The following is an 18,433-nucleotide window of genomic DNA, read 5'->3' as shown; positions in this document are numbered from 1 at the left end:
TTTAAAATCAAGGTATTGAATTCAATTCCCACAAGTAACATATTTTTCATTTTATCATTCATGAAAGGTAAATTGTAAAAATAGAAACTCGCACTACAAGAAAATGAACCTGACGCAACACCGGTAAAATGTTGTATTAGGCCTTTAAAATGTTGCATTTGGCCTTTAAAATGTTGCATTTGGCCTAATGCAACATTTTTAAGGCCTAATGCAACCTTTTTTGAAAGTGTTACATTTAACCTTAAAATGCAACTTTTTTAATATGTAACCTTTTTAAATTCTAATGCAACTTTTTTTACCATCAAATGCAACTTTTTTAGAAGTCAAATGCAACATTTACTATATTTTAGTTGCAAAAATGCAACGGTTTCTATACTCAAATGCAACCTTTCTATACTTAAATGCAACCTTTATTATAATTTAGTTACAAAATTGCAACTTTGTTTAAGACATAATGCAACCATTGTTAAATTTTAATAGAAAAAAATGCAACCTTTTTTTCATTCAAATGCAACTTTGTAATATAAATGTAATTGCAATTATTTAATATATGCATTCATTCATACGACCAAGAGAGTAATAAAAAACACAAATTTCATTGATATTCAAATAATGTACTTTAACATGCATTTCCAAACTCAAATTATAACATAGTCAACACAAAGTGTCAATTACAGTAATAAAGAGAAATTAAAATGGTCTACTCATCTTGATCTCCATGTGTTAGTTGTTTCATCACGTTCTGCATCATAGCTTCCAAGTTTTTTCGTTGGATGTCAATATCTTTACGCATAGCTTCGAGCTCGGATTTTTTTCTTTCATGATCCTCTTCAATCTCATTGCGCATTTCCAACAACTTGTGGCTTTCAACTTCAACGTTTTCTTTGAATGATTCCATTAGCCCCTCTGGAAGCAGGTATGACATGCAAGCACCATCGCCTTTTTAAGTAATGTATTTGTAACTCCTCTACCATAAAGTCGGCGATATCTATGATTCTCCTTGTTCATTACAGCCAAAAAAGGATCTACTGCAGAGCTTCCATCATTTGTAGGCTTGTATTTCTTCATTTGTTCCTACAATTTTTTCCCAAAAAAAAATTGTCAAAATGGTTTTTGAATTACCAAATTCATATTACTTGTTAAACATTATAGAATAACAAACTGCAAACATATTCACGAAAAGAAATCTAATCGTAGTATCAAATGTCTAGGAATCACAAATCTAAAAAGTCTTAAATATCACAAATTACAGACAAAATTCACAAAAAAAGAATCGTCGGCTAAAATTGAAATTATACAAGAAGTAGATTTCAAAACTAGGAATCTAATCAAGAATCCAAGCATGTGAATTGTCAACATATATAAAGATAGATTCTACAATAATCTAAGTATCAATGTCAACATATTTCTAATCAAAGAATTCAGATTAAGGTGTAGTAGTGTACATTCAAGGTTCAAATAGCAAAACCGGTCGTATTAAAAGGGGTTATACGAAAATTTGATTTAAAACGGGTTAAAACTTATCACTACTTGGTAATTCGGTTCAAAGCTAAGGATACAGATAACTTTTTGTTGTGAAAGTTAAAGTGTGCATCAGCCAACTTAAATACAGTTCAGTTTTGGAAATTGAGGTTACATGTTGTGTTACGGGTGAAAGTGTTTCATGAGATTCAAAGATTTGCCAAAGTGGCAATTTAGGATACTAAAGGATTTTTTTTTCTCACTTTGATTTGTTATCGGGTAAAAGTGAATTGGTGCAGATTTGGTATAATATACTTTTGTACTAATATTTTGCTATTATTTAGTTAATAGTTTAAGAACTAGACTGTATGTTTTCAACTAGTTACGGGTCAAGGTCATATTAGGAACTAGGGAAGTTTTGATTACATTTGTGTGAAGAGTTGACTTCTAATAGTCAAACCGCATATTTCTTATTAGATGAGCTGATGCAAAAATTGATTGGAGTCAAATTAAGATATCTGGGGTGCAGGGGGTTAACACTTGAAACAGGTCACAGTATCAACAATTAGTTTCGAGACATTACATGAAAATCGTCAAGGGTATTTTGGCCACATCATTAGATAACTATACAGTTTTGAAAGTTGCTAAAGTTTCCAAAAAAAATCTGAAATACACAAACTAAACTGAAGATATCACAAATTTCAGTTTGTTTGTTGTTACCGGTCAGTTTACGGGTCAAAAGGGCTGCGTTTTTATTTTGGGTAAATTTTGCTACAGATTCAGATCAAATTTCTGATAACAGGTCCTTGCGGGTCAGGTTTGTTAAACTCAACAAGAGACTTAAGTTGTGAACGGGTCAGGTTTGTATTTAGAGGTAGTTTAGGAATCAAGTAAGTTTTGGTTCAAGTTTGCAAATTGGTTAACATCGTTGTTACCGGTCAAAAGTGTGCATAGTTTATTACGGGTTTCAAGTTCAAAATCTTGGTTCCTGTTACATGTGAGCATTGGATCAAAAGTGATCGTTTTCGGCCAACTTTATTACTGTTCGAATTAAATTTCTGTTAATTGGTCTTTTTGGGTCAGATTTGTTTTTAGAGGCAGTTATAGAATCAAGTAAGTTTCATTGTCTCTGTTTTCGGTCCAAATTCGAGACAGTTAACATACCACAACTAGATGTGTACACGAATAAGCGCTGAAAACTAATGGAATTTCATTAGTTTTCCTGTGCGTATCATTGAACTAGTAGTATATAGAAGTTCTTAGAAAAAAAAACACAATTATAGACTATAGGTTAGTGGGGGATTCGGGGCTTTCATCAAAACTTTATTAATCCTACGCATACTAGCACACTTGAAACATGGATATTTACATAAGGTTAAAGTAGAAAGAACAACAAATATATTGAAACATTAAGTAATGATATGCTTAAATCACTAACAATACGTACCTTGAGATCTCATTATATCCCATTCATTCTCATCATTTTCCAAACCATCTAGTTCAGCATCTAATCCGTCAATATGTAAAGCATAATGAGAAAATTAATATAAAAAATAGTTTTAACAATTTAGCATCAACAAAATAATACCTTGAAATAGCCTATCATCCTCATCATAATTCTCATCAACAAGAAGAAATTGTTCTTTTGACCCCCCTTTAATACAATTAGGCTTCGTCGCTTTTTTATTCAATACCTCCCTTTGATTTTTTGAGATTAGTTCACCCATGGTAATTGCTGAACTACATTGATTCTCTTTTTGCATTTGAATCCAATGAAAACTTTTGAGAGGCCTTTGGAGCAGTCACTCGATTGTTCTTCGCTAAACTAGCAACCCTATTCATTGATAGTGGCGGAATATATTGGGAACGTCGTTGCTACAACAAATATCATGTTCATTAGAAAACAGGTATTTACAAAATAAAAAAAATATATGTAATATTGAATTACCTTTTTGGATACTTTAACCGTTGTATCAATTACTTGGTCATCTTCTTCACTATTATCACCATTATAGGGAATATAGTTTACGTCTTTCACATTTTTGTGTGTTGGTCTGACTTTTTTTTTCTTCACATTTTGGGAATCTACCAAACTTGTCATCGAATTTGCCATTCTTTTCAATCCCAAATCTTGCATTATCTTTTGGTTTTCTTCAACCCTTAATAGCCTACTTCTCTCATAATCATTGACTGGTCTTTGTATAGAATGATTTTGCTTGCTATTTTTCACCATTAGACCAGTAAATCTTGAATTTGATTTGTTCATTGTTGTTTAAAAGATGTTGCTGATGTGTTAAAAGAAAACTATATGTATTGATGTCTAAAGGGGTGTTTGAAAAGGGCCTGAATGAAACCCTTTATGAACCGATCTTATGAAAGAACAACTCTCCACCTTTCGGTCTCAACTAGAAGACTTTGCCCGCAAACACAAGGTATTATTATTATTATAATAATTATTATTATTAATTCTATTGATTTCATCAACATGATGAGGTATAATATTTTTTTTAATGATTCAGCTGTGGAACATTGACCTTAGTTAGGTTACAGTTTAGTTTAATTTTGCTTGGTTAAACGAAACGAACGTTTGAGAAGGTTGTTTATGCTCGTTTTATTTAATAATAACTTGGTTTTAAAAAGCTAGAAACGCGCAAAAACGACGGGTCGTTTATTCGTTCATTATGTTTGTTTAAGTTTTAATTAATACATAAGTAGTTGTGTTTGTTGAAAACAAATCATCATGATCATCCACTAGAGTTTGTATTCGTCAAGGAATATGATCCATCAAATTAAAAATTTGTTCGTTCATTTCGGTCAATTATGTTCATTTATGTTCGTTTATGTTTCATTAAGTTTGTTTGTTTGTTTGTATGTTTATGTTAATGAACTATTCGCTTAGGTTATAAAGAATGAACATGAGTGAACAATAACAAACCAGTTTTCTTAATGAATGACATGAACAAAAGAAATTGCTTGATTATAAGTTCCTGTTCATGTTCGGTTAAAGTCAAATGAATGATCACGAACATGCCCCCTTTCATGTTTGTTCGGTTCGTTTGCAGGCCTAAATACGAGTAACTGATTGTTCACAATGGAAAGAAAAATTAACAGCAATTGTGAGTTGTTTGATTGTTCATACTCTATTATGCTATCAGCAAAACGACATCCGCAAGAATCCTGCTTTTAGATCACAGTTTCATGAGATATGTGCAAAAGTAGGAATAGATCCATTAGCATCAAATAAAGGGTTCTGGGCAGAACTTTTAGGGATTGACGATTTCTATTATGAACTTGGTATGTTATTATTTCTGCTTCTTTTGATTATCTGCTTTAACATGTGATCATTAACATTTAGGGTTTAGAGATTTATGTTATGCACTTTGGATTTTCAGGGGTGCAAATTGTTGATATATGCTTGGCTACTAGACCGATTAATGGTGGTTTGATTAATTATTGGAACTTTGTAAGATGGCAAGTCAGAGAAGAAAAGGTGCTCGTGAAGCAGTATCTGAAGACGATTGCTTGCGTGCGATTAGTAAATTAAGGGTACTATCTTTGTGCTATAACAAGTAATTAGAATGGTGCTGATCAACCTTGTTTTTTCTCAAATGTTGTAATAGCATGAGCATGATTTTTCAGGTTTTAGGCAGTGGTTTTGAAGTGATTACTGTTGGAAAAAGAAAGCTTATTCTTTCTGTGCAGGCTGAATTGAAGAAAGATCACAATGAGATTTTAATTGAAGAAAGATCACAATGAGATTTTAGAGCTTGCCCAGGTTAACTTTATTCATTGATCAATGTTCCATCATTATTTTTAGTTTTATTTTAGTCTTAAGACAATTATCATATGTTTTAGTAAGAATAATCTTTTCTGACAAAGTATGCAACATCTTGTTTTTTAGGCTCAAGGTTTTGTAACAGCTGAAGAAGTAGAAAGACGTCTATCGTGGTCTAACTAATGGTCTGTGAGATCTTATGTTCATTTATTTTATTTATTTCCGGGTCTAACTAATGGTTTGTTTATATGTACAGGAGGGTCTTGCAATGATTGATGTTGGCCACAGAGATAGCAAAAGGCGTTATTGATTCCCTTGTGTGTCGTCTGTCTCTTCCATTGTGGCATCTGAGACGCTTTGACTTTCTCCTCGTCAACTATGTAATTTCATGTGTTTAATTATTTGCGAATATTCAGCGTACACTAAACAATTGATGAACTTTATGTTGTGCGTTTGCTATTCCTTTGTGAAAAGACAAAACTATAAGAAACAATATTTGGTGAATGAATTATGGATTTTTGCTCTTATTGTTCGATTTATTACAAATCAATTAACATCTGTAATTAATGTTTTGAAGTTACCTTTTAATTTTAGTTTTCCTTTTGTCTTTGGCTGAGAATGTGGTTGCTATGTCAATGCTTTAGCACTTGTGTTACTTTTGATAGATTAGAGATATTAATTGAGAATGGATTTTTAGTTGGTTTGGTGTATTTTTTATACTTGATTTAAAACCTAGAGTATCATGTCTTTCTATTAAATCTTATTTGTTATTACAAACTCTTAATGAATGAACTAAATGCTAATATCCTAAAGCCCATCATCATATATAAAAAGGTTTAGCATGCATCTGCAGTGCCTAAAATGGTCACACCCAAGGGCAATTAGGTCAAAATGCGTTTATCAAATTTTTCTTCACCTTGGCGCGAAGTGACAAGACGTATGTGTAGGGATGAGCAAATTCGGTACCGGTACCGGTACCGAAATAGGTACCGATTGGGTACTGTCGGTACCGAATCGGTATCAAAGTTTTGAGTTTCGGATCGGTACGGTATCGGTACCGGTATTTCCCGAATTTTTACGTTCGGTACCGAAATATTCGACCGAATATTTCGGTACCGGTACCAAGAATTCATGATTTTCGGGACCAGTATTCTCAGTACCGGTACGGTACCGAGCTCATCCCTACATATGTGTGTCTAAGAATGATGGTGATTATGACATAGCATAAGTATTAGCAGCAAAGAACAATAAATATCATATTACACACAAAAAGTAACTCATGATTTCATAAAACTTGGTGATTCATCCAAACAACACATCCATTTCACAATTCGATAACTTAAACATAACCCATTTCAAATTAGTGTAAGTCCATAAACAAATGCAGAATTCGATCCAGAAAAACCATAAACACATATGGAATACAATTAATGGAAATTTCATAAAACCCAATTCGTCATACAAGAATTAACAATTTCAAGCATACAATGCTCAGAAACATCAAATTAAACGCATAGCATGTATACCTTTAAGAATTAATTTAGCTCTAACATGAATCAATTTCAAGTTAGACAATTTTGCTCTCGTATGTGTTCAAAGAGGCGTAGAATTGAACTTCAGTTTCAAATTTCTAAAATTGAGAGGGATGCAGCCCCCGTCTTTTTCCTTTTTGACATCACGATCTTGGGGAAGCGGGATTTCTATGAAATATTTTACCTAAAAACAGCTCCTGGGTTGGTATATATTATAAAATCAACAAATAAATAATAAATCAAAGTGTATATTATAATAGAGGAAGAAGTTAAAATTAAGGCGCTTCAAAAAGCCTGCGGCTTAAAATTTAGGCTCGTGACTGACTTGATAAAAGCTTAAATAAAAATAGCTAAAATAACTTTATTTGAAACAACCTGAGCTGAGTTGGCTTATTTTTGTAACTGAGCCAAACTAGAACCAAGCTCGGGTCGGGGTCATGGCTTGGCTCATTGGCTTGAACTTAGGCTCGTCTAACTTCAAAATCGAACTCGAGCCTAGCTGAGCTCGAGCTCAAACCTAGTTTGGCTCGACTCAGGCTTGATTTGAGAATAACCCTAGTTAAAATACAAAGGGAGACAAAAATGAGAAGTGTGAGAGATTTGTGACAAAAAAAAACCTCAAGAAAATTCATGAAATATAATAAAAAAATTATAACTAAAAATATAATTAAAAAATAAAAAAAAAGTAAAATATTTCACCCGTGTTTCTCATTCAAAAGCATGCGGACACACACACTAAAGACACAATGTCGAGGAAAAAAAGACATAATGACAAAAAATAAACAAAAAACCACAATGTTAAATAAAAAAAGACACAATAGATCGCAAAATATAACATAATGCCGAGAAAAATATAACAAAATGTTGAGTAATATAACACAATATCAAGGAAAGCAGACACAATGCCAAAGAAAAAAAACACAATCAATGACGAAAATAAATAAAAAAATGAGAAATAAAGGACACAGTGATCTTTTAGCCATAACATTGTGTCTTTTTTTAAAAGGAGAAATACAGAGGAAACATTTTAGTTTTTTAATTTTTTTTTATTTATATTTTGAGTTATGATTTTTTAAAATTTTTTTAGAGGGGTTTTTTTTTTTGGTCACAAATCCATCTCATCCTTCTTATTTTTCCCCTTTGTATAATAACTTGACCCTTATAATATATTCAGTTTAGTTATGTGTTAAAAACTTTTTTTAGAACTATGTTTATAAAGAAAAATATATACTAGAAACATAATCAAAGTGATTGATGGTTAATAATAGACATTTAAGGTTCTGACAGTCCATTAGGGTGATTGATGATAGTTTAGCATAATATGGGCAATTCGGGTGATTAATGGTCGTTTAAGGTTAATATGGGCATTTATGGACAACTGGACTCAACTTTGGTCACTTACAATCAATAACGGCCATTAACTGTTGTTTTAGGATTAATGTCAGACATTCTAGGTTAATGACAATCCATTAGGGTCATCAACATTCAGTTAGGTGGATTGATGGTCGTTTAGGGTTAATGTGGGCAATTCTGCTGATTAACGGTTGTTTAAGGTTAATATGGGCATCAATGGACCACTAGACTTAAGTTGGTCACTTAGAATCAATAGTCATTAATTGTTGTTCTATGGTTTAAAATGAACATTAACGGTTAATGACAATCGATTAGGGTCATTAACATTCAGTTAAGCAATTGATGGTCATTTAGGGTAAATATGGGTAATTCGGGTGATTGAAGGTCGTTTAAGGTTAATATGGACATTAATAGACATCTAGACTTAACTTTGGTCACATACAATAGAAAAGGGTCATCAATTGTTGTTTTAAGGTTAATGACAAACTTCAATGATTGTCCATTAGGGTCATTAGCATTCAGGCAAGGAGATTGATGGTCGTTTAGGTAACCTAGGTGATTAACGACTGATTAATGTTAGTGTAGGCATTTGTGGACAACTACACTTAACTTGGTTAAGGGTCATTAATTGTTGTTTTAGGGTTAATGATAGACATTCAAAGTTAACGAGGGTTCATTAGGGTCATTAACACTCATTTAGGGTTAATATGGTTTAAGGTTAATATGGACATCAATGTAATTTGTACACTAACTTTCACCATGACAGACATTAGGGTGATTGATGATCGTTTAGGGTTAATATGATATCTAGGGATGCGCATGGTGCAGTTCGGTGCAGTATTGGGCTAAAACCAAAAACCAAAACTTCGGTTTTTGAAAATTTGAAACCGTTCGAATTCGGTTATTTCGGTTTCGGTTTTCCGGTTTTCGTTTCAGTTCGGTTACAATTTCAACTTGAAAATTTTTGGCCGAAAAAAAAAGCTAGACCGAAAACAATGAATTTAAGTATAAATAATTTTGTTGATTTTAACTAAGTGACTATTATACATTTTGTCAAAAATATTTGAGTTACATATTTAACTAGATTGATGGTCGTTTAGGTAACCTGGGTGATTAACGACTGATTAATGTTAGTGTAGGCATTTGTGGACAACTACACTTAACTTGGTTAAGGGTCATTAATTGTTGTTTTAGGGTTAATGATAGACATTCAAAGTTAACGAGGGTCCATTAGGGTCATTAACACTCATTTAGGGTTAATATGGTTTAAGGTTAATATGGACATCAATGTAATTTGTACACTAACTTTCACCGTGACAGACATTAGGGTGATTGATGATCGTTTAGGGTTAATATGATATCTAGGGATGTGCATGGTGCAGTTCGGTGCAGTATTGGGCTAAAACCAAAAACCAAAACTTCGGTTTTTGAAAATTTGAAACCGTTCGAATTCGGTTATTTCGGTTTCGGTTTTCCGGTTTTCGTTTCAGTTCGGTTACAATTTCAACTTGAAAATTTTTGGCCGAAAAAAACAGCTAGACCGAAAACAATGAATTTAAGTATAAATAATTTTGTTGATTTTAACTAAGTGACTATTATACATTTTGTCAAAAATATTTGAGTTACATATTTAACTAGATTGATGGTCGTTTAGGTAACCTGGGTGATTAACGACTGATTAATGTTAGTGTAGGCATTTGTGGACAACTACACTTAACTTATTTAAGGGTCATTAATTGTTGTTTTAGGGTTAATGATAGACATTCAAAGTTAACGAGGGTCCATTAGGGTCATTAACACTCATTTAGGGTTAATATGGTTTAAGGTTAATATGGACATCAATGTAATTTGTACACTAACTTTCACCATGACAGACATTAGGGTGATTGATGATCGTTTAGGGTTAATATGATATCTAGGGATGTGCATGGTGCAGTTCGGTGCAGTATTGGGCTAAAACCAAAAACCAAAACTTCGGTTTTTGAAAATTTGAAACCGTTCGAATTCGGTTATTTCAGTTTCGGTTTTCCGGTTTTCGTTTCAGTTCGGTTACAATTTCAACTTGAAAATTTTTGGCCGAAAAAAAAAGCTAGACCGAAAACAATGAATTTAAGTATAAATAATTTTGTTGATTTTAACTAAGTGACTATTATACATTTTGTCAAAAATATTTGAGTTACATATTTAACTAGATTGATGGTCGTTTAGGTAACCTGGGTGATTAACGACTGATTAATGTTAGTGTAAGCATTTGTGGACAACTACACTTAACTTGGTTAAGTGTCATTAATTGTTGTTTTAGGGTTAATGATAGACATTCAAAGTTAACGAGGGTCCATTAGGGTCATTAACACTCATTTAGGGTTAATATGGTTTAAGGTTAATATGGACATCAATGTAATTTGTACACTAACTTTCACCATGACAGACATTAGGGTGATTGATGATCGTTTAGGGTTAATATGATATCTAGGGATGTGCATGGTGCAGTTCGGTGCAGTATTGGGCTAAAACCAAAAACCAAAACTTCGGTTTTTGAAAATTTGAAACCGTTCGAATTCGGTTATTTCGGTTTCGGTTTTCCGGTTTTCGTTTCAGTTCGGTTACAATTTCAACTTGAAAATTTTTGGCCGAAAAAAAAAGCTAGACCGAAAACAATGAATTTAAGTATAAATAATTTTGTTGATTTTAACTAAGTGACTATTATACATTTTGTCAAAAATATTTGAGTTACATATTTAACTAGATTGATGGTCGTTTAGGTAACCTGGGTGATTAACGACTGATTAATGTTAGTGTAGGCATTTGTGGACAACTACACTTAACTTGGTTAAGGGTCATTAATTGTTGTTTTAGGGTTAATGATAGACATTCAAAGTTAACGAGGGTCCATTAGGGTCATTAACACTCATTTAGGGTTAATATGGTTTAAGGTTAATATGGACATCAATGTAATTTGTACACTAACTTTCACCGTGACAGACATTAGGGTGATTGATGATCGTTTAGGGTTAATATGATATCTAGGGATGTGCATGGTGCAGTTCGGTGCAGTATTGGGCTAAAACCAAAAACCAAAACTTCGGTTTTTGAAAATTTGAAACCGTTCGAATTCGGTTATTTCGGTTTCGGTTTTCCGGTTTTCGTTTCAGTTCGGTTACAATTTCAACTTGAAAATTTTTGGCCGAAAAAAAAAGCTAGACCGAAAACAATGAATTTAAGTATAAATAATTTTGTTGATTTTAACTAAGTGACTATTATACATTTTGTCAAAAATATTTGAGTTACATATTTAACTAGATTGATGGTCGTTTAGGTAACCTGGGTGATTAACGACTGATTAATGTTAGTGTAAGCATTTGTGGACAACTACACTTAACTTGGTTAAGGGTCATTAATTGTTGTTTTAGGGTTAATGATAGACATTCAAAGTTAACGAGGGTCCATTAGGGTCATTAACACTCATTTAGGGTTAATATGGTTTAAGGTTAATATGGACATCAATGTAATTTGTACACTAACTTTCACCATGACAGACATTAGGGTGATTGATGATCGTTTAGGGTTAATATGATATCTAGGGATGCGCATGGTGCAGTTCGGTGCAGTATTGGGCTAAAACCAAAAACCAAAACTTCGGTTTTTGAAAATTTGAAACCGTTCGAATTCGGTTATTTCGGTTTCGGTTTTCCGGTTTTCGTTTCAGTTCGGTTACAATTTCAACTTGAAAATTTTTGGCCGAAAAAAAAAGCTAGACCGAAAACAATGAATTTAAGTATAAATAATTTTGTTGATTTTAACTAAGTGACTATTATACATTTTGTCAAAAATATTTGAGTTACATATTTAACTAGATTGATGGTCGTTTAGGTAACCTGGGTGATTAACGACTGATTAATGTTAGTGTAGGCATTTGTGGACAACTACACTTAACTTGGTTAAGGGTCATTAATTGTTGTTTTAGGGTTAATGATAGACATTCAAAGTTAACGAGGGTCCATTAGGGTCATTAACACTCATTTAGGGTTAATATGGTTTAAGGTTAATATGGACATCAATGTAATTTGTACACTAACTTTCACCGTGACAGACATTAGGGTGATTGATGATCGTTTAGGGTTAATATGATATCTAGGGATGTGCATGGTGCAGTTCGGTGCAGTATTGGGCTAAAACCAAAAACCAAAACTTCGGTTTTTGAAAATTTGAAACCGTTCGAATTCGGTTATTTCGGTTTCGGTTTTCCGGTTTTCGTTTCAGTTCGGTTACAATTTCAACTTGAAAATTTTTGGCCGAAAAAAAAAGCTAGACCGAAAACAATGAATTTAAGTATAAATAATTTTGTTGATTTTAACTAAGTGACTATTATACATTTTGTCAAAACTATTTGAGTTACATATTTATTAAATTCTTGTAACTTATTTAAAATGAAAAAGTAAAAATTAAAATAAAAGAAATTCGGTTCGGTTTCTATTACATGCAAAACCAAAACCAAAACCAAATCAACAGTTCGGTTTTTACAAAAACATAAAACCAAACTTTCGGTTTTTGTTTCGGTTTGGTTTTTTTCGGTTTTTTAGGTTTCGAATCGGTTTTTTCAGTTTATTACACACTCCTAGTATCAATGGACAACTAGAGTTACCTTTTGTTTTTTTGGATCCATAAGGGTCATTAACTATTGTTTTAGGGTTAATGATTATCTATCAAGGTGTAACACCCCGATAATGAGGATCACGACGTAAACATTGGTTCACAACAATATCAAAGAAAACATACTTATACAACCTTTCTTAACAAAGCGTCTAAAAATCATTGTCCTGGTCAAAAAGTTTCCTAACAAAACAACATTACACAATCGGTAACATGACTAAATGCATAAAACAAAAAAAATCTTCTACATAAGTAACCTAAAAAAATAAATGGGTCGGTATTAGTTAACTGGCCAAAATGGTTGTTTTTAGTTTAGGGGTAAAATTCAATTATGTAAGTGGATGCTGTTTAACGGGTAGATTTCAAACAAAAATGAAATTACCGAAACGCCCCCGGTAACAGTTAGATTTGCAAATAATTAATCCAAACCTATTAATAGGTAAATAAACATGAAAACAGATGGTTGATGATAGTTAACAGGCCAAAACATCTGTTTTAGTTTACGGGGCAACATCTATTATGTAAGTGGATTTTCTTTAACAGGTTGATTTCAAAAACAAATGAGATTACCCAAAAAAGTCCCTGGTAACAATTAAATTTTCAAATAATTAACGTATTCAAACCGACTAATAGGTAAATCAATACAAAATAAATGGGTCGATATTAGTTAACAGGTCGAAACGTTCGTTTTCAGTTTATGAGTCAACGTCCATCATGTAAGTAGATTTTAGTTAACGGGTTGATTTCACACAAATTACTGAAACGCCCCTGGTAACAACTAGATTTACAAATAATTAATCCAAACATATTAATAGGTAAATGAACATGAAAACAGATGGTTGACGATAGTTAACGGGCCAAAACATTTGTTTTTAGTTTACGGGGCAACATCTATTATGTAAGTGGTTTTTTTTAACTGGTCGATTTCAAAAACAAATGAGATTACCCAAAAAGCCCCTGGTAACAATTAACTTTTCAAATATTTAACGTATTCAAACTGACTAATAGGTAAATCATTAAAAAATAAATTGGTCGATATTAGTTAACGGGTCAAAACATTCGTTTTCAGTTTATGAGTCAACGTCCATCACGTACGTAGATTTTAGTTAACGAGTCGGTTTCACACAAAACTGAAATTACCAAAACGCCCCTGGTAACAACTAGATTTACAAATAATTAATCCAAACATATTAATAGGTAAATGAACATGAAAACAGATGGTTGACGATAGTTAACGGGCCAAAACGTTTGTTTTGGTTTACGGGGCAACATCTATTATGTAAGTGGTTTTTTTTAACACGTCGATTTCAAAAACAAATGAGATTACCCAAAAAGCCCCTAGCAACAATTAAATTTTCAAATATTTAACGTATTCATACCAACTAATAGGTAAATAAATATAAAATAAATTCGTCGATATTAGTTAACGGGTCAAAGCGTTCGTTTTTAGTTTATGAGTCAACGTCCATCACGTAATTAGATTTTTGTTAACGGGTCGGTGTCACACAAAACTGAAATTACCGAAATGCCCCTGTGAACATTTAACGAAAAATAATCAACGTATTCAAACCAATTAAAGGTTAAGCGAGCTGACGGAGGCTATTAGTGTAGTGGCAGCAAACAATTCAACTGTTTCAGTTGACTTTTTTCAGGTCAACTGAATATTTGCAGCAAAAAATTACCTGTTTCCGAGGCTGTTGATGTAGTGGCAGAAGTGGCAAGTGAGGTAATTAACTTTTGGGGTCAAAACTGATTCATTTTTGCACATAAGAGTTTTATTCTTTTTTCCAACCTTTCGAAAATGGCAATAATACCCTTTTCATCAAAAGGCAACCAAATACAAAATTTTGTTTTATAATATATATAAGCAAAGTGGGATCAGTAAATTCAAAGTTGTCGATTGGCGCAGCGGTTAAACTGCATGTTTGTTAATAATTGTTCATGGGTTTGAGACATAAGTGATCCTTTAATAACAGATCTTGGTACAAGTTCAGAATACCCTTTGCTTCTTATGATATTAAAAACCCGGTGATTACAAAATTGATGGCGGTTTTAGGAGTTGTCGACATCATTCTATTATGCTACAAAAATGTGTATGAATTAGATAAAAGGTATCAGAAAGTCAAAAGCTTTAACTAAAAATAATCAACATTTTTCACGCATCAGATTTGACTCAAAAAAGTCAACATTGACTAAAATTCAAAATACTCCTTATTCTCCTGTCCAGATATTACAAATGACTAATACGCCCCTTCTATCGCATATGTTTCAATTCCATCCTACGGGCCTTCAGCAATCGGATCATTAACCAAAGACTCAAATATGAGAAAATAAAAGGCTGACTATTATTTTCGAACATTACCAGAAGTCAATGTTGGCCCACAATTGGTAAAAAAAAATCAGAAAGTCAATGTTGACCAAAAAAGGTTAACATTTTCCAGACTTCGGATTTGACTCCAAAAAAGTCAACATTGACTAAAAAAGTTAAAATATTCCTATAATCTCTTCTGTCCAGATTCCAAATGACCAATTTGCCACTTGTTTCACATATCAATAAATTGTATTCTGCGGGCCTTCTCTTTGTGCTATTCTAGTGATACTTATTGCATTGCCGGTCAGGTTAACCAATATATAGGCAAACATATGTTTTAGAAAATCATGAACCAACCACAATTTGAGAGTATAACCATTTGTATTGACAAGTAACAACCATGTACTAAAAAAACATAAATTACTAAAATACCCCTATTAAGGAGAGAATGACTAAAACTGATATGTTCTTCAGAAAAACTGAAAAAGAAAGAAAAAAACCATTCATTGATGACCTGTTTTTAACGAAAACAAAAAAAGAAACTGAAATTACTGTCTTTAAAGTTATTTTTGTACCTTAATAACTCAGTTATCGTCATCATCATCAACATGCATCCAATCCCATAATGTATCATCATAATCAGAATCATCATCATTCTCAGTATCAACTACATCCGTTGCAGCTAATTTTGTATTTGCGTCAATCTTAAGAGGAGGGATATCTTCTCTTAACAAACAAGTCTCTTGATCACTAGCTTGTGCAAAAGAACCCAGCCTATCTACATCAGGATCACACCAATAGGAGCCACAATCAGCTTCATTAATTTCTTCATCAAAGTCATAAACATCCCTTGGAATCGTGTTGAGAACATAATACAAACCGTCTATTATAGGGTCTGGTGCATAGAACACCTGTTTAACTTGGGAACGCATGACAAAAAGGATCATCTGAATAACATAACTTCTTCAAATTAACGCATGTTAAACCATAATCATCTTTCTCACGTTGGTACCACTCACAACGAAACTATACAACTCTAAACTTTGACCAATAATCAAGTTCAATTATGTCCAAAATTCTACCATAGTAGTCAATATTCCCAACGGTTGGATTTTTGTCCCGAGAACTTGCAAAGCTAGGAGTTAAAGCTGTAAGTGAAACACCGCTATTTTGAGTTATACATTTGGAATCTCGTGATTTGGTATGAAACCTATATCCATTGGCATAATACCCGTAGTATGTTTTAAATGTAGGACTAGGACCCTTAGCAAGCCAATAAATATGATCCGGAACATCATTATGTATTACTTTGTTTTCGAACCAGCCGGTGAACTCATGACTATGGTTCTGTGCTCGTGCCCATCGACTTTGTCGGGGTTGATTTTCAATATAAGCTTCATGCTCACTGCATCATTTAGACAAAATATTACATGAATATGAGGTTAATAATGACACATAATCTGAAGGAATTTGTCACTTACTTGATATAATCGTTGACTTGTTCACAATCAGAATTGAATAAGGCATAACGATGCGCTTGTTCAATTAAATGAACATCGTAAGATGTAACTTTGCCTTGTCTTCGTTTTTTACCTCCCAAAGGATGGCCACCATTCACGAACATTGGTTCATTCGATTCGTTTTCTCCTTTAAAACCATCGTTATCTTCTACACCCTTATTAAGTCTGCCATTTACTCCATGCATATAATGTGAGTAAAAATTCAAGCATTCTTCAATTAAATAGCCTTCTGCTATGGATCCCTCAGGTCGGCTCTTGTTCTGCACATATGACTTTAACTTGCACAAGTATCTCTCCATAAAAAACATCCATCTATATTGAACAGGTCCTCCAAGCCTAACTTCATTTACTAAGTGGATACGTAAATGCACCATTATGTCAAAAAAGGCTGGCGGGAATATTTTCTCAAATTCACACAACGTTTCTGTAATTTCTAACTGTAATTTGTCAAGGTCTTCAGGCTTAATTACCTTGCTACACAAGCTTCGAAAAAAGACACCCAACCTAATTAAAAGGATAACAACATGCTTTGGTAATGATTTTCTAACAGCAACTTGGAGCAAGTAATGCAAAAAGATGTGAGCATCATGACTCTTGTAACCCAAAAATTTTTTTTTCTGAAGAATGAACACAACGTGCAATATTAGACGCACACGCGTAAGGTAATTTTGTTTCTTTCAGAACACGGCAAAAATTAACTTTCTCCTTTGAGGACATTGAAAAACATGCCTTCTCCATGATAACATGCTTACCGTCATCAGAAAGTTTTGGTTGTAACTTTTCTTTGATTTTGAGATCTAAAAGGTCAAATCGGGCTTTTGGGTGATCTTTTGACTTGCCACTAATATCCAACAAAGTCCCTACTATATTATCACATATATTTTTTTCAATATGCATCACATCAAGATTATGCCGACATTTATTGAATTGCCAGTATGGCAAGTCAAAAAATATTGACCTTTTCTTCCATGGGCAAGTGCTATCATTTTTCTTCTTTTGTGTCTTTCCAAATATATTTGTAACACTAGACAACTCACTCAAAGCTTCTACACCTTATAGAGGGTTTGGAGAAAGCCTATTCTCATTTTTCCCATTGAAAGCACTCTTATTACGTCGCCATGGATGTTGAGCATTTAAAAATCTACGATGATCCATATAACATGTTTTCTTACTATGCTTTAAGTAAAGTGAGCTAGTCTCATGATTACAACATGGACATGCAAACCCTTTGTTTTCCACCCTGACAGCATTGAGTAACCTGGAAAATCACTAATTGTCCATGTTAAGGCTGCATACATTTTAAAGGTCTCATCTTTAGATTTATCATATGTCTCCAACCCATTAACCCACAAATCTTTAAGCTCCTCAACTAATGGTTGTAAATAATATCTATGTTGTTACCTGGAGATTCGGGTCCAGGAATTAACAAAGACAAAATAAAGTATTCGGGTTTTAGTGACATCCAGGGAGGCAAATTGTAGTTAACCAACACCACAGGCCAAGTGCTATGAGCAATGCTCATTGTTCCAAAAGGATTAATCCATCACTTGACAATCCTAACCTCAAATTTCTTGTTTCTTTTGCAAAATGAGGATACAAAGAATCAAATTCCTTCCAACTTTTCCCATCTGCAGGATATCGTAAATTTCCATCTTTAGGGCGTCCTTCATCATGCCATCTCATATGTTTAGCTATTTCTGAACACATGAAAAGTCTCTGTAGCCTCGGTTTTAAAGGAAAATGCCACACTACTTTAGCCGGAACTCTTGAAGTTGTTTTATAATGTTCACTATTATGATTGTTCTGTTTCTCGTTCACATTGTTTCCACTT

The 18,433-nt window shown here is 33.1% G+C and overlaps 1 protein-coding gene and 1 pseudogene across 1 annotated transcript; one reads left to right on the top strand and one right to left on the bottom strand.

The window, feature by feature from the left end:
* Nucleotides 1-3,824: 3,824 nt before the first annotated feature.
* Nucleotides 3,825-5,597, top strand: LOC143599120 (vacuolar protein sorting-associated protein 22 homolog 1-like; annotated as a pseudogene).
* Nucleotides 5,598-15,666: 10,069 nt separating this feature from the next.
* LOC143599119 (uncharacterized) lies at nt 15,667-18,124 on the bottom strand. Its single transcript, XM_077077156.1, has 6 exons — nt 18,004-18,124; nt 17,828-17,890; nt 17,332-17,462; nt 16,564-17,219; nt 16,115-16,487; nt 15,667-16,029 (listed from the first exon to the last, which is right to left on the bottom strand). The coding sequence occupies exons 1-6, from the start codon at nt 18,122-18,124 to the stop codon at nt 15,667-15,669; spliced, it is 1,707 nt and encodes a 568-aa protein (XP_076933271.1).
* Nucleotides 18,125-18,433: the final 309 nt, after the last annotated feature.

The sequence above is a fragment of the Bidens hawaiensis genome, unplaced genomic scaffold (genome assembly GCF_021521415.1).
Source record: "Bidens hawaiensis isolate Kalapana, Puna unplaced genomic scaffold, B.hawaiensis_p1.1 tig00051519_1, whole genome shotgun sequence".
Lineage (NCBI taxonomy): Eukaryota > Viridiplantae > Streptophyta > Magnoliopsida > Asterales > Asteraceae > Bidens > Bidens hawaiensis.
The sequence above is the reverse complement of the archived record's forward strand: the minus strand, read 5'-3'. Positions and strand labels throughout refer to the sequence as shown.

Excerpts from the sequence above, each read along its gene's own strand:
- LOC143599119 (XM_077077156.1), bottom strand. The coding sequence starts at position 18,124 with ATGAGCATTGCTCATAGCACTTGGCCTGTGGTGTTGGTTAACTACAAT. Across the intron at positions 17,220-17,331 it reads AGCATGTTATCATGGAGAAG|AAAAAAAAATTTTTGGGTTA; the intron begins GCATGTTTTTCA and ends TTCATTCTTCAG. Across the intron at positions 16,030-16,114 it reads ATTGGTCAAAGTTTAGAGTT|ATGATCCTTTTTGTCATGCG; the intron begins GTATAGTTTCGT and ends TATGTTATTCAG.